The following is a 15,422-nucleotide window of genomic DNA, read 5'->3' as shown; positions in this document are numbered from 1 at the left end:
GTCATTTTCATAGTGTATTTAAAGATTGCAAATGCATTTGAATTGGAATTTTTCACATTCCACCAAGGTCTGATCTTTCTCAGTATTTTTACCATAAAACAGTGATCATCAAAACATTTAGTTTTCTAAACTTAGAGTTTTTTAATGATACGAGAATAAAATGGAGTGATATTAATAAATTTGCAAAGAATTTTTCTTATATTTATACATTTAACCTAGATTTGAGCTTTAACCAAAATATATATATATGTATGTGTATATATATATATATATATATATATATGTATTTTTCTGACCTAGCCAATGTATTACCCAACACACATCAACTGAAAATACTTTCCAAGTTTTTGTCAATATGATATTAAGTGACTGGTGTCAATATTAATTACATGACAAACTAAAGAGGAATTGGACATTTTTATTTTTACTTGTTTTTGTTTTATTTTAATTACAATATAGTTACTATACAGTGTTATATTAGTTGCAAGTGTGCAATACAGTGATTCAGTAAAGAATTAGATATTTTAAAAACACGCTAACATATAACTAGAGATAACCTAAATTTGATTTGTATATATGACATAAATATATTTAAATATTTAATTATAAAAAGTTTTTTAGCACTTTTAATTTTTGCCTCTGATTCTTTATTTATATGTCTCTCCAGACTATTAATAAAATTGCCAGAACTAAACTATCAGGTAAAGGTGAAAGCATCAATTGACAAGTAAGTTCTAATTTCATTTTGAAACATGAAAATGTGAGACTTTTTAAAAAAAGAACTTTCCTCATTTTATAGAATAATTTCAAACTTTTAATGTATTTCTCTAACATTACATATCAATGTACTTCAAATATTTGACTTTGAAGTTCAAACATTTAATAGAACTCCAATGAAGACTTACTTTAAAAAATTTTACTATAAAGTCTTGAAATGAAAATTAGGACTATATTATACTGTCCCCTAAAGTATCAAGGAAAGTTTTTACTAGGTCTATAAAATAGCTCATTTTAAGGAATCTTCTTGATTTTACAGGAACGTTTCAACTCTAAGGTAAGAAATTCATTTTAGAATTGTTTTTGCTGTTCTCATAAATATATTTTACCTGAGAACGTGTAAATAGCTAAGATTTTCTCTCTAGCAATCGAAGATTTGTCCTTTGTGGAACTCATGTCAAAGCCATGTCCATTGAAGAATCTTCTAACGGGAGTCTCTCAGTAGAATTTAGACATTTGGTGAGTTCAATTACACAAGCTTCTCCCCCTCCCTGAATCAGACATGTCTTTACAAATAGGCCTTGTAATTCAGTGTATTTGGGGTTTGGGGGGTTGCTTATGTGAGATTAAGGGCCATATTGAGAAATAAAATATGGCGTCATTGAAATATTAGAAAGAGTAAGGAACTTTAACTCAGAAGTCCGAGTTCTCAACAATGGTGATACAGTACCCAAATACAGATGCCAGTTGGTCAATATATTTTGGTAATGATGACAGAGATAATTGGTCTTATAATGGAGAGGCATTCCTGATTTCATTTTTTTAAATCTCTCCAAGAAACGATATCCAGCAACCACATGTCTGGCCGAAGGTGCTTTCATTTTAGGAGTAGCTTGAGGAAGCAGGATGTTCCTGGGTATGACAGTTGCACGCAGTTTGCTTTGGCATGTCTAGAAAGCTTCTGACCCGGCCTCACCCGGTTGCTTCTTGTTTTTACCACTTCCTCTTAACCTAGAGTTCTCTTCCTGCTTTCTTTCTAATTCTTTGCATAGCTCTTAGATTCCCAAAGACTCTACTGCTTTCTTGTCGATGCATGTTACTCGTGGTTTCTTAACATTTAGGAAGTTCCTCACCTGAATGTTGGGGCGCCACTGAATCAGCCTCAAGGGGTCTTTCTTAAAGATAAAATTTAAGTTCACAGATACCTGCATATGCAAGCTTATGGTTTTTGGTTTTGATTTTTGTTTTTGTTTGATCTTTAGTAGTGAAGAGTACCTTTTTAACTGAATCCCTCCAGCGTGATACTGATAAATAAATAAAATGAAATGACGAGTCATGTATTATGTATCCTTTTAACTGGCACTCTTTTTGCTTAAGTTCAATTTCTATCCTTAAGAAATTTTCAACAATGGACAGTGTTTGCTAATAAATAAAGCTGTAAGAGATCCTTAACTTAGAGATGTCTGTCTCTCAAAAAAGTCATGTGGTAAAAAAAAAAAGGAACATACCAAAAAAGGTTAGGTCTTTCTTCCAGCAGGTATAATATATAAATTAACAAAACCTTACTTTTTGCAGTCCTCTTCTAGTAGCAAAGCATTTTTAAATATATTATTTTTTGCATAATAATTTTAATTGCTTTTTAATATAAAACTAAATGTAGAAAATCAGAGAGAAAAAAAGAAAAAAAAAGAAAATCAGAGAGGCAAAAATTTTAAAATTAAAAATCACCTGTATCTCCCTACCTTGTAACACTATTAACATCCATAGTTTTCATTCTCTTATACATACATGTATATGTACTTTTTAAGTGGGATCAGATTGTACACACTATATAAATTATTGTCTGCCCCTCTGTTTAATTAAGTAACCTCTATCCTGACCATTTTTGTGTCAGGAAGTCTCTAATGCCATTTAGTAGCTTACTGTGCCATATGGCACACTATCCCATCGTTTGTTTTCCCAATCCTTTGCATTGGACTTAGTTTCACAGGGATTGAGAATCATCATGGTTTAGCTCAGATGATATTTTCCAGGTACAAGGGAGTGCTGAGCAGATTTTAAAACATCCCAGCATGATTTCCTCTTTCCAAAATGTTGGCTGAAAAGCGTAGTCTTATTAGTACGTCAGCTTGCTCACTTACCTCAGTGAAGGTTTCTAAAGTGGGGCATCCCATGAGATGAAACAGGAGGCTTCTTTTTAGGCAACTATGTTAGACATCTGGGTACCATTCTAAAAGGAAAATTGTAGCCAAGGAAATGACTACACTAGGTATGACCAACTTGATATTTAATTGATGATGCTTCTCCATCTAAACACTGTTCTTTGTTTGTTTTTTGTTTTCTGGGTTTTTATTTTTTTGCAAAGCAACCAAAGGAAATGAAGTCCAGTGCTGGAAGCAAAGGAAATGAGGTACAAAATGTTTTCTACAAGATAATCCTTTTAAGGAAACAACCCTATAATATCATATTTTTACAAAGTTTTTCAACTGCCCTTTATCGTTAAATATAAAGTCAAACTTGTGTCTGTCTAGTTACAAATTAAAGCTTGATAATTACAGTGTAAGAAAGTTTGTCTTAAAAAGGAGAAAACAGAAATTGCATATAATAATACCTTCTTAAAAGAACAACTATTAGCATTTGGTTCACGTCATTCTACCTACCTTGTAACTTACAAGTTATATTAACTTGTATATATTAACTTACATCTATGTACATATTAGCTTAAGTGTATATATTAACTTACATCTATGTATATATATGTATATATTATATATTAATATAATATGTATATATTAACTTACATCTATGTACATATTAGCTTAAGTGTATATACATATTGTTTCATAACCTGTTTTTCCCCCGCACATAACAATATAAGGTGAGCAGCTTTCTATAACCTTAATACTCTTGGAGATAAGCATTTAAAGTGGTTGCACTGTATTGCATCTTACAGGTGTGCCATAATTTCTTTAGTCAATCTTCCACTATTGCAAAATATCTTAAAATCACTCATTTTCCACAGATAAGAGGCAAGTCTCAAACTTCATGACATAGTATATGAAAATCACAGGTGAAAAACAGTCCTATTAATTTATGGTATCAATTACCTTGCCCTTGTACTTAAGGTTTGCATTCCACTGGATGAACTGATTAACAGAACAAACTGATGTGGTCCAAGTGCTTGCATTTGAGTCCGTAAATGATAGAGTGGTCAGATCCTGAATTGAAAGTGGCCTTGGAGATCGTCTGTTTAGTTGGCCTAGATGCCAGGGCATATGTGTACGCCCTACATATTTGGAATTAGAAAACCTGGATTTGAGTCCATTCTGACAGTGACTGAAAATGTGATCCTTGGCAAATGATCTGATGGAGAAAAATTGCATTTTTTTCCTCTAACGGATCAGGGTAGTAATGCCCAGCACTCTCTGCTCAGAGATGCTGTATATGTAAGATCATCTACACAATGTAGTTATAAAGCAGTGAGGCTTATTCCTGGTGTGGTGGTAAGGATTCAGTCTCCTGGCTTGACAGTCACAGCTTCTAAGAGAAATCTCTTTGAATTATTTGGAAGGGAAAAGCACTTTATAAATCCAGCATTCAACTGCAACCAATCTAGCCCTCTCCACAAAACCACAAAGATTGACCACAAGAGGTTTAATGCTCTGCATTTTCCCTCCCAAGAATTCTTCATCCCCTTAATTGTGTCTTAAAGAGCATTTGCCAAATAGCACAGTCGCACCAAAGATGAGCCAGGGTAGAGCCTTGGCTTAGGGCAGAGCTGCAAACAGGTCTCTATCGCCTAGATATCACAGAAGCAGAGCTTTTGAGTTAAAGGATATTCTAGTAAACCAGATAGATAGGATTTATTCTTCCCACCTTATAGAAATCCGTAGAGATTTCCCAAATTTCCTAATTGGAACATTAGCACATTATAAATTAAAAAGTCATTTCACGCATCTCACTGGAACTTTGGCCAGTGATGCAGAGTAACATCCCTGAGTAGTATCTGCTAAGTCTGAATAGACTAAATACAATGCTTTCTGAGCTTTTCTTAAGTAAAACAGATCAAATGGGAATAAATCTAAATAGCTCAACTCTCCAATACATTGTCATCTTTATAAATGTAAAATCAAAGTCTTTACTTGGGTTTCCCTAGAGATGAAAATCCATGTAAATCATCCTCTACTATAGAATAACCAAGCAATGTCTTATTAACACTGTCTGCGTATATTACTGCGAACGTATTTCCTATTGTTTTCTGATTAATACCAAAATCATGCAGTCGTGTCAGAATGATTTTATCCTTCTCCTTTTTTCCCCTCTTTGCCAGCTCAGTTTTATTCTAAGCTAATTCCTTGAGCTCCCCCTGTTGATAAAATTGTAAGATGACGCCTGGGTACGTTTAAAACACACCACAAGGCCCCGAAGTCGTTTCCTGTCCTACAGAAACAACTGAAAAGTCACAAAAGATATGAAGTGGCCTCAGAAAGATGATCAAAGGATCAGGGGCTTGGCCAGGCAGTAGGAGTGATCAAAAGAAGTCAGGAAAAAGCTTGGGGAAGATCTAGTGATAAAATAGAGTTCATAAAGTCATAGGGACAGAGGTCGTAGTAACCAAAATGTCAGGAAATCAGGAAGCTAGGACATTATACCTCATTTTCGAAATTCGGATAGATGTTGCTTATCTGTGAGAACCTGCAGCGGGAGTGATATGGCCTGATAAGAATTTACTGAACAAATCCTCCTGTGGCATTTACTCTATACTGGGCAATAAGAGCTTCACTGACGTTGATTGATGTACTTCTTGTGACAGTGCTATGAAGTGGATACTATGAGCGTACTCATTTAATGAGGGAAACTGAGGCACGCAGGGGTCGGGCCAAGATTCAAAGTGGGGCTCCCGTGTCCATGCTCTTGGCCACTATGCCAGGCTGCCTCTGGGATCAGAAAACCTGCGCTGGGAGAAGCGGCCCTGGTTGGCACTGCTCTGTGACCCCCTCCTGCCCCTTGCTCACACGCTCGCTCCATCTGCTGGGATTCCTGTCAGGGAGGCCTTTGTGAGCATGCGAGTAGCACCCATCCTTTTCTCCAGCTGCTGCTGTTACGGTCTCACCCTGCCCACCCACTCAGAAATCACGTAGCCATCTCGCACCAGAATCCTTAGAGAGTTTAGAAGAAATTTAAAATAGTGCTTTCTCAGAAAATGTTGTTGACCTCTCCCTTAACTCCTCCACCCGTCAGTTGGGGATTGGAACTAGCACCGTGGCGGGGTCTGCCTCTCAGAGGCATCACTGACCCCCCCGTTCCGTTACCTGAAAATGGGGATCACGTTGACCTGCGCTCATGGGGTGGTTAAAAGGACCACGGGAGATGGGACATGGGGAGAGTCGGCTGCGCTGCGCTGATCAGAGCCCCAGGGCCGCCCATGTGTGAACAACAGGTATTGACCCCGGTGGAGAAGTATCTGTAAAGATGACCCCTGACTTAGGACACGCCGCCCGTCCTTACCTCTGCCACCTGCCAAAGTGCTTGGATGTTCCCTTTCAAGGGCCCCTGGCACATACTTCTCTGATTCCAGATCCCTGAGCTCTCAAAGCACCATGTATGTAAGCCCTTTTTATGGGATCACATGTCTTGGGTTCCTACTTGGCCTGCCCCTGTGTGCAGCACACGCGCACACACGCACACTGGGCACCTCAGTTCTGCTTTTGTGGTTGTCAGAACTTGGACTGGATACTTACTAAAAGATTGGGAACACACCAAGACACCATGAGTGATGGTTTCCCCAGGGGCGCCCACTCTAAGCCTCCCAAGCACCCCATATGGGGCTGTTTGACTCACAGTGTCCAAAATGAGGGGGTCGGTCAGGATGTGCTGGGGGTCTCAGCTGTAGGATTAGGTAAAGGGAGGAAGTTGCATTAGACCCGTACTGTTGCAGAACAAGCAAAGAGGTTCCTTAGGAGCCACCTGTGGATTGGGGGAGGGGGTGAAAGGTGGAGCTCTGGGTCACCCACCCCTATTCAGTCGCTCTATTTTATATATTTTACAGATTGGAACCCAGGTAGTAAAGTTCTTTTCAAGAATACGTTTCAATATTATTGAAATTTGAAATATTTGAAAACCATTGGATTTAGACAATTTCTGAAGCTTTTTTGACTAAGGCTCTATAATATGCAAAAGTGCAAACTAGAGTATGGTCTTTACTTTTTTGTAAAAGAAAATGAATTTAATTTTAATAATTTCCTTTGCAATTTCACAACCACCCCCCCCCCATGGGAAATCTGTCGATGTGCTGTCGCAAAATCAAGGCTAACAATTATTGCTCCTTTCTCCCCCCTTTGTTCTTTCCTTGGAAGAGCCGCCGCAAAGAAACAATCCCATCTCCTAGCAAATGGCCAAACCTGGAAGGCATCAGGTTGTCCTTGTAAAATAAACATTCCCAGGAAGCAGGCTTTCCCAGAGGTCCTTCTCTGGCAAAAAGCTAGCTAGAGAGTATCGTTGAAATGTGGAAACTGTTTGAACAGGCAAGCTGGAATGCAGCCTCTCGAGTTTGCTCTCTGTCATGGGCTTTAACTGACAAATGAGGTTTAGCCACAGACTAAGGTATCAGGTAATTTTGTTTATATGGTGGGAAGTCATGAAGCCTAAAGAAGCTATTAGTAGAGCCTGGGTGACTTGAGATTCATCGAACAAAAGAGCCAAACAGATGTTCTTTCAAGGTTCGCTGTTCTCAAGCACAGATACACGTTCACGCGCCAGCCAGCCCAGCCGTTGTCACAGAAAGCTGATTCCCTTCTGAACAGTTTAAGTAGTGGCCACACTTTTTAAGAGTGACGTTGATACAAGAATGACACTAAGTGTGTAGACTTTGTATGGGACACCTTCCGTATAGTCCCCTTATTTTATGGGCTGAGAATTAGTTGTTCTGTGATTGAGGTCGGTCTCTCGTGTGATTGTACCATTATTTCCCGCTCGGATCTTTGTTTCCCAGCATCCAGCTCAGTGTCTGGTACATGGTAGGTACTCAGAAGGTGTTAATTAAGTGAATAGATTATCATTCATTGTTTTCTAGTCCACGGAGCAACATTATCACAGATTATGGCTTGTTTAGAGATGAGCAAGGAAGGCCGCCTGGGTGGCTCGGGCAGCTCTTGACTGCAGCTCAGGTCGTGGTCCCAGGATCTTGCGGTCCAGCCCTGCTTCAGGCTCTGTGCTCAGCGGGGTTCTGCTGTTCCTCTCCCTCTGCTCTTCCCCCCCTGCTTGTGCGCTCTCTCTCTCTCTCAAATAAACAAATAGAATCCTTTAAAAAAAAAAAGTGAGCAAGGAATTTAGATGAAAATTTGCCTTATCCCAGTGTATTTTCTTAAAAGAGGTTTCCTCAAGTCCAGAGTCATAACATATGACTTATGTTATTCACATATTCTAGATTTAATAGCATGATAATATGTTTATTCACATATTCTAGATTCCCAGGGTGTATTATTAGGCATAGAGCATAGGAAAGAGAAAAAGAATATGGTGACATGTCTCCCTGCCTTTCATAAGGTTGTGTATTTTCGTGTCCAGGTGAGCCTGGCCAGGTGGTTATGGCAGATGATGCAATGTGTGCTTTTCTTTACAAGTACAATGAAGTCAATCCATTCACGTCATTCAGTGCCGTAGACTATAAACACCACAAATAAGGATATTTTAAATCCATAATCATCTCAGATGATTAGAGTGGCTTTTAAACACAGCCGTTAGTGATGCGTCTTATCTGTGACGTTTTCCCCAGTCTCCGAGGAATGCATCCTGGCAGTGCGAACTTGAATAGTAGCCCTGGCCTGGATGGCACTGATAAAGCATAAAGGCTGTGATGGGCAGCCGTGTGAGCTTTCAAAGTCAGTGGTGCTTCCTTTCGTCAGAGCTGCTTTTCTCCAGGCACGTCTATTATATAGTGTTGACTTCCTTGCTGTATTTCACTCTAAATGTGCCTCACTACTGCATCCGGGGCTTTAAGTCATCATTAGAAATTAGCTTGGGGGCGCCTGGGTGGTTCAGTTGGCTAAGCGTCTGACTTCGGCTCCGGTCATGATCTCAGGGTCCTGGGATCGAGCCCCACATTGGGCTTCGCACTCAGCAGGGAGTCTGCTTGAAGATTCTCTCCCTCGGCCTCTTCCCCTGCATTCCCTCTCTCTCTTGCTCAAATAAATAATCTTTTTTAAAAAAGAAACGAGTTTGGATCACTGAGGAAAGCTCTTGCCATCCATATTCCAGTTCAGTAAAGTGATGAGTAAAGCATGTCGTCTTTTTCCAAAGTTCATGGACAACTCTGAGTGTCATTGCTCTGTCTACAGAGTCCTGGTTTCTCACACTTGGGATGGTGAACACACAGGCCCCATGACACAAAGGCCTGAGCAAATTATCCATAATGAGTAATTAGATCATGTGTGCATTTAGTTGTGGAAGTTAAACTCTAGAGACTAGTATGGGGGAGGGGTGGGGCCTCATAGTCAAAAAGACTCCCGTTAGCTGTCCTCCGGCTGTGGCCCTCCCAACAGAGAAGGACGTCTGTGGGATCGAGGCAGTGAGCTTCCCTGGAGTCCCAAGCGCAGATGGCACCATCAGTGCAAACTTGTAGGTACAAGCAGAGGCCTATGGGCCACACTGGCTGGTGAGGCCCCTCACAGAGGTGGAGGAGAAGAGGGTGGGCAATGGTCCAGAACGGCCCCGCTCTCTCCAGGCCACCATGTTCCAGTGAACTTTGAGCAGTTAAAACCTGGCCAACTAGGTCATATGAAACTTAGAGGTCAAAGCAGGAGCTATATCATATTTTAACAGTTTGTTAACTTGATTTATAATGGTCAAGTGTTTACCCGTGTGGTTTGTGGGTCTCCATCTGTGTACTTGCCTCAGGCCTCTTAAGTGTCCTACACAGGCTTGCCTCATCCTGTCCACTGAACTTAGTGAGAATGTGAAAGGAACCCGCTAGTAAACATGCATTGTGGATTCTTTGTTTGTCTCAGGATTTGCATAGTGGAAGCACGCTATGGGGCAGTGAGATTTTTCTGTTTAAAAAATGTGGGTTTTGTTCAATTCCGTGTCTAAACAGAAGCTGATGACTTCAGCCCATACTTGACCAAAGAAACAGTAATGTATTTCTTTCAACACGGGAGGGGTTTGGGCGGGGACTGGCTGTTTCATGCATTGGATGTACTGGGGGTAATTTTAGGAGGGGTCTAAGGGATTTTCAAGCAAAATTTCCATTAGCATAACTTTCTACTAACCCAGTAAGAAGCAGTCCCACTCCTACCTGAGGTCGATGTAAGGTACCACAGTGATCTAGCCCAAGGAACAGAAGAGTCTTTAATTCTCTACTTCTTTCCCAGTGACAAATCCTAAGTGTGACATTCCTCATTGTCAATAAAGTCTTCCTCATGCAATTGTGCTTCATATCATCATATTAGAACTAAAATCTTTATTATTTGAAATTTAATATAAGTAGATTATAACTTGTTATTAATACATATTCAATTTAGATAATTTCTGCTAGGGCTGACTCTGACACCCTTAATGCCACCCCGACTCTTGTAGTCTCAATAATTGCTCATCTGCTTACAGGTTCCCACAGGGTTTGTGGATTTTTGTTGTTGTTGTTGTTGTTGTTGTTGTTGTTGTTGTTGTTTTAACATTGTTTAAGCCTTCAAGGTGCCTGGGTGGCTCAGTTGGTTAAGTGTCTGGCTCTTCATTTCAGTTCAGGTCTTGATCTCAGGGTCATGAGTTCAAGCCCCATGTGCTGGGCATGGAGACAACTTAAAAATATTTATATAGGGATCCCTGGGTGGCGCAGCGGTTTGGCGCCTGCCTTTGGCCCAGGGCGTGATCCTGGAGACCCGGGATCGAATCCCATATCAGGCTCCCGATGCATGGAGCCTGCTTCTCCCTCTGCCTGTGTCTCTGCCTCTCTCTCTCTCTCTCTCTATCATAAGTAAATAAATAAAAATTAAAAAAAAAGTAAAAATATTTATATAAGTAAATTAAAAAATAAAATTCTACACCCATCTCCAAATTTTGCACATCTCTTTTTGAGACTAAACACAATGTGGATATAGTATATTGAGACTCATTGTCTCACAAATTCCACCTGAAGTTCTTGTTATGATGCAGAATCTGATTCAGAAGGCTTGGGATGAGGCCAGAGATCCTGTTTTCCTACCAGCTTTCAGGTGCTAACAGTGCTTCTAGTTCTGGGCACACAGCAAGCTGCTGTACGATTTCATTAGAGGAAAAACAGCAAAAAAAATAAAAAATTAAAAATTAAAAAATTTTTAAAAAAGAGAAAAACAGCAATTTCTGTCCCACTTCTTCCTACACCAAACCTACTTTCCAGAGGTGATCATTTTTTGAGTCAAAGTATTACGCTAACATACTAATATTTCTTGATTTTTAAAAAATTTCATATACTTAACTTCTGAATTCTTTCTATAAAAGATTAAAGTATCACTATCACCAGTTCTTTTTTCTTTTTATTTCACTGATTCTTTATATATATACATTTCCCCCCATCTTCACAGTATCATTATAGAACATAATTTGTTTTAGTCAATGTATTCAACACTTACATTACTTTGAATAAATAAAAATTGTTGACAGCTGAACCACATATCATAGTATAATTGCATTTCCATTCTTGTATTACTTCTGACTTTCCCTGGATTTATTAGTTGCCTCAGTTTCTTTTTCAATCAGTTTATTTTACGTACCTGTCACTAATGTGGCCCAAAACTTTTCTTTGAAACTTGAAAACTTCTTTTTTTAATAAGGATTTTTTAAAAGTTTTTTTAAATTTATTTATCTGAGAGAGAAAGAGAGCCCGTGCTCAAGTGGGGAAGGGACAGAGGGAGATGGACAAGCAGACTCCCTGCTGAGCAGGGAGCCCCATGGATGTGGGAGGGGTCTTGCTCTCACAACCCTGAGGTCATGACCTGAGCTGAAATCCAGGGACACTTAACTGGCTAAGCCACCCGAGTGCCCTGAAACTGGAAAACTTGCTGCAATATGATCAAACAAGTCAATCTGTGGGGGTTTTTTTTCTTTCCCTTGGGAACACCCCCTCCGGAGCCCTCCATCTCTTTCTCTAATTTGAGCTGATTGCCCTCTGATTCTGTTGCCCAATTATTATTATTATTTTTTTAGTTCTTAAAAAACTTCCTTTCACCATCATCCTAGGAACTACATCTTCTACTTTACTAGAGACTGAAAAACTATTCTGTAAAGTGATCGTACCCACTCCCATCAACAGTGTATAAGAATTACCATTGGATTATGCCTTTGAACTTTTTTCTATTCCGTTTTCTCTATTCTCTTTCTGGAACTTCTGTTAGTTTGTTATTAGAGTTTGTGTATTAATTCTTACTCTCTTTTCTATCCTATTTTTTTATTCGACTTTTTTTGTTTGTTTGTTTCGCTTTCTGGGACATTTCTTTCACTCTATTTCCAGTCCTTCTGCCAACTTGTCTATTTCTCTTATTCTATTTATAATTATTCATTATTATTTTCTGAATGTTCCTTTTGATAGCATCTTATTCTTGCTTCACTGGTGTGATATATTTGTTACATCTGTTAATAAAGATTTTGCGACATCTTTAAGAGCTTTTTAACGAACACACACATGCACAAGTAGAGAAATACAATAAACCTTCATTTATACATCACCTAACTTCAACAATGATTAACAATTGCCTATCTTATTTCATCCATTTTCTCCCTATAGTCCATAAACTTTTACAGGATCTTCCTCTTTTCTGCATAATATCCCAGCCCTGCCCTCCGCTTGGCCTTGTATCTGAAATGCAGAGAGCCTCTCTAGTTCCTCTGATTCATCTGCTCTAGAGAGTAAACCTGTCCTTCTTCAGGGTCGGGGATGGGTGGGGACCTCATTGCATGGGCTCCTAACCGCTCCCCTGTTCAACCCTCTGCATTCAGGCCTTGCAGGCTCAGGTGTTCGGAGACACCCCGGTTCTGCCCCTTATTGCCACCCTTACACCACACCCCTTCACCTCTCATTCAGAGATCTAAATTACAGTTTTATTTAATGAAAAGTAGACAAAACTCCAGCTGTTACTTTATTGAAGTTTCTGGAGGGAGCAGAAGAAAATACATTTTCTACCTGCCAATTTTAACCAGAAGGAAATCTTGCTTTCTTTTTAAACAAAATTCATTATGACATTGACTTGTTTCTGTTATATCTATATACATATGCCTTGATTTTATTAATAGTTTACAAGCTGAAAAGGGCAAATTTTTAAGAATTAAAAATACAGAATTGTCTGCTTCTTATTGATGAAAATATGCTAGAATTTTAAGTAAAAAAATATATTGTTAGGGAGACTTAAAATCATTCTGTTTATGGAAATGAAGATTTCTCACTCTGTATAGAGTCTACATAACTTTTTAATTTTTTTCAAGAGTTTATTTATTTATTCATGAGAGACACAGAGAGACAGGCAGAGAGAGAAGCAGGCTCCCTGCGAGGAGCCCGATGTAGGACTCGATCCTGGGACCCTGGGGTCATGCCCTGGGCCAAAGGAAGGCACTAAACCGCTGAGCCACCCAGGGATCCCCTTAATTTTTTATTTAAATTCAATTTGCCCACATATAGTATAGCACCCAGTGTTCATCATATCACATGCCTGCCTTACTGCCCCCCACCCACCTCCCCTTCAGCAGCCCTCCATTTGTTTTCCGGAGTCGAGAGTCTCATGGTTTGTCTTCCGCTATCATTTTTTCCGTTCAGTTTCCCATCCTTCCCTTACATTCACATGTGAGTGAAACCATATGGTGATTGTCCTCTGATTGACTTACTTCACTCAGCATCATACCCTCCAGGTCCATCCACGTGGAAGCAAATGGTGGGTATTTGTCATTTCTAATGGCTGAGGAATATTCCGCTGTATACACAGACCACAGCTTCTCTATCCATCATCTGTCGATGGACACCGAGGCTCCTTCCACAGTTTGGCTATTGTGGACATTGCTGCTATAATCATCGGGGTGCAGGTGTCCCAGTGTTTCATTGCATCTGAATCTTTGGGGTAAATCCCCAGCAGTGCAATTGCTGGGTCATAGGGCAGATCTATTTTTAGCTCTTTGAGGAGCCTCCACACAGTTTTCCAGAGTGGCTGCACCAGTTCACATTCCCACCAACAGTGTAAGAGGGTTCCCTTTTCTCCGCATCCTCTCCAACATTTGTGGTTTCCTGCCTTGTGAATTTTCCCCATTCTCACTGGTGTGAGGTGGGATCTCATTGTGGTTTTGATTTGTAATAGAGATTGAAGTCAGGCATTATGATACCCCCAGCTTTGGCTGTCTTTTTCAACATTCCTCTGGCTGAGATCTTTTCTAGTTCCATACAAATCAGGATTATTTGTTCCAACTGTTTGAAAAAAGTTTATGGTATTTTGATAGAGATTGCATTAAATGTGTAAATTGCCCTGGATAACATTGACATTTTTACAATATTAATTCTTCCAATCCATGAGCATGGTATGTTTTTCCATCTCTTTGTGTCTTCCTCAATTCCTTTCAGAAGTGTTCTGTAGTTTTTAGGGTAGAGATCCTTTACCTTTTTGGTTAGGCTTATTCCTAGGTATCTTATGCTTTGGGTGCAATTGTAAATGGGATTGACTCCTTAATTTCTCTTTCTTCAATCTCATTGTTAGTGTATAGAAATGCCACTGACTTCTGGGCATTGATTTTGTATCCTGCCACACTGCCGAATTGTTGTATGAGTTCTAGCAATCTTGGGGTGGAGGCTTTCAGGTTTTCTGTGGACAGTATCATGTCATCCGCAAAGAAGGAGAGTTTGACTTCTTCTTTGCCCATTTGAATGCCTTTTATTTCTTTTTGTTGCCTGATTGCTGAGGTGAGGACTTCCAGTACTATGTACTATGTTGAATAGCAGTGGTGAGAGTGGACATCCCTGTCGTGTTCCTGATCTTAGGGGAAAGGCTCCCAGGGCTTCCCCATTTAGAATGATATTTGCTGTGGGCTTTTTGTTGATTTCATGATATTGACGTATGTTCCCTCTGTCCCTACACTTGAAGAGTTTTAATCAAGAAAGGATGCTGTATTTTGACAAATGCTTTTTCTGCATCAGTTGAGAGAATCAAATGGTTCTTGTCGTTTATTAATGTGATCTGTCATGTTGATTGATTTACGGACGTTGAACCACCCTTACATGCCAGGGATAAATCCCACTTGGTCAGGGTGAATAAGCCTTGTAATGTACTGTTGGATCCTACTGGCTAGTGTGTTGGTGAGTATTTTGACATCTGTGTTCATCAGGGATATTGATCTGTAATTCTCCTTTTGGGTGGGGTCTTTGGTTTTGGGATCAAGGTGATGCTGGCCTCATAGAACGAGTTTGGAAGTTTCCATTTCATTTCTATCTTTTGAAACAGCTTCAGTAGAACAGGTATTAGTTCTTCTTTAACTGTTTGATAGAATTCCCCTGGGAAGCTGCCTGACCCTGGACTGTTGTGTTTTGGGAGGTTTTTGATGACTGCTTCCATTTCCTTATTGGTTATTGGCCTGTTCAGGTTTTCTATTTATTCCTGCTCAGTCTTGGTAATTTATAAGTTTCAAGGAATGCCTCCATTTCTTCCAGGTTGCTTATTGGCATATAGTTACTCATAATACATTCTTCAAATTGTTTGTATTTCCTT

General features: G+C 39.5%; 1 protein-coding gene across 11 annotated transcripts in view; it reads left to right on the top strand.

The window, feature by feature from the left end:
- The window catches only part of STAT4 (signal transducer and activator of transcription 4), a 118,991-nt gene that overhangs the window by 91,103 nt on the left and 12,466 nt on the right, over positions 1 to 15,422 (top strand). For 10 of the 11 annotated variants that reach the window (XR_005385082.1, XR_005385081.1, XM_038585194.1 and 7 more), the window contains 4 exons: positions 668 to 727; positions 1,037 to 1,054; positions 1,143 to 1,236; positions 3,083 to 3,127. Coding sequence is in view for 9 of the 11 variants with exons in the window: in XM_038585194.1 (XP_038441122.1) it covers positions 668 to 727; positions 1,037 to 1,054; positions 1,143 to 1,236; positions 3,083 to 3,127 (217 nt within the window). In the remaining 2 variants the exon portion in view is untranslated. The remainder of the gene's footprint in view (positions 1 to 667; positions 728 to 1,036; positions 1,055 to 1,142; positions 1,237 to 3,082; positions 3,128 to 15,422) is intronic. The other variant, XM_038585191.1, reaches the window with a different exon arrangement.

Source organism: Canis lupus, chromosome 37, assembly GCF_011100685.1.
Source record: "Canis lupus familiaris isolate Mischka breed German Shepherd chromosome 37, alternate assembly UU_Cfam_GSD_1.0, whole genome shotgun sequence".
Lineage (NCBI taxonomy): Eukaryota > Metazoa > Chordata > Mammalia > Carnivora > Canidae > Canis > Canis lupus.
The sequence above is the reverse complement of the archived record's forward strand: the minus strand, read 5'-3'. Positions and strand labels throughout refer to the sequence as shown.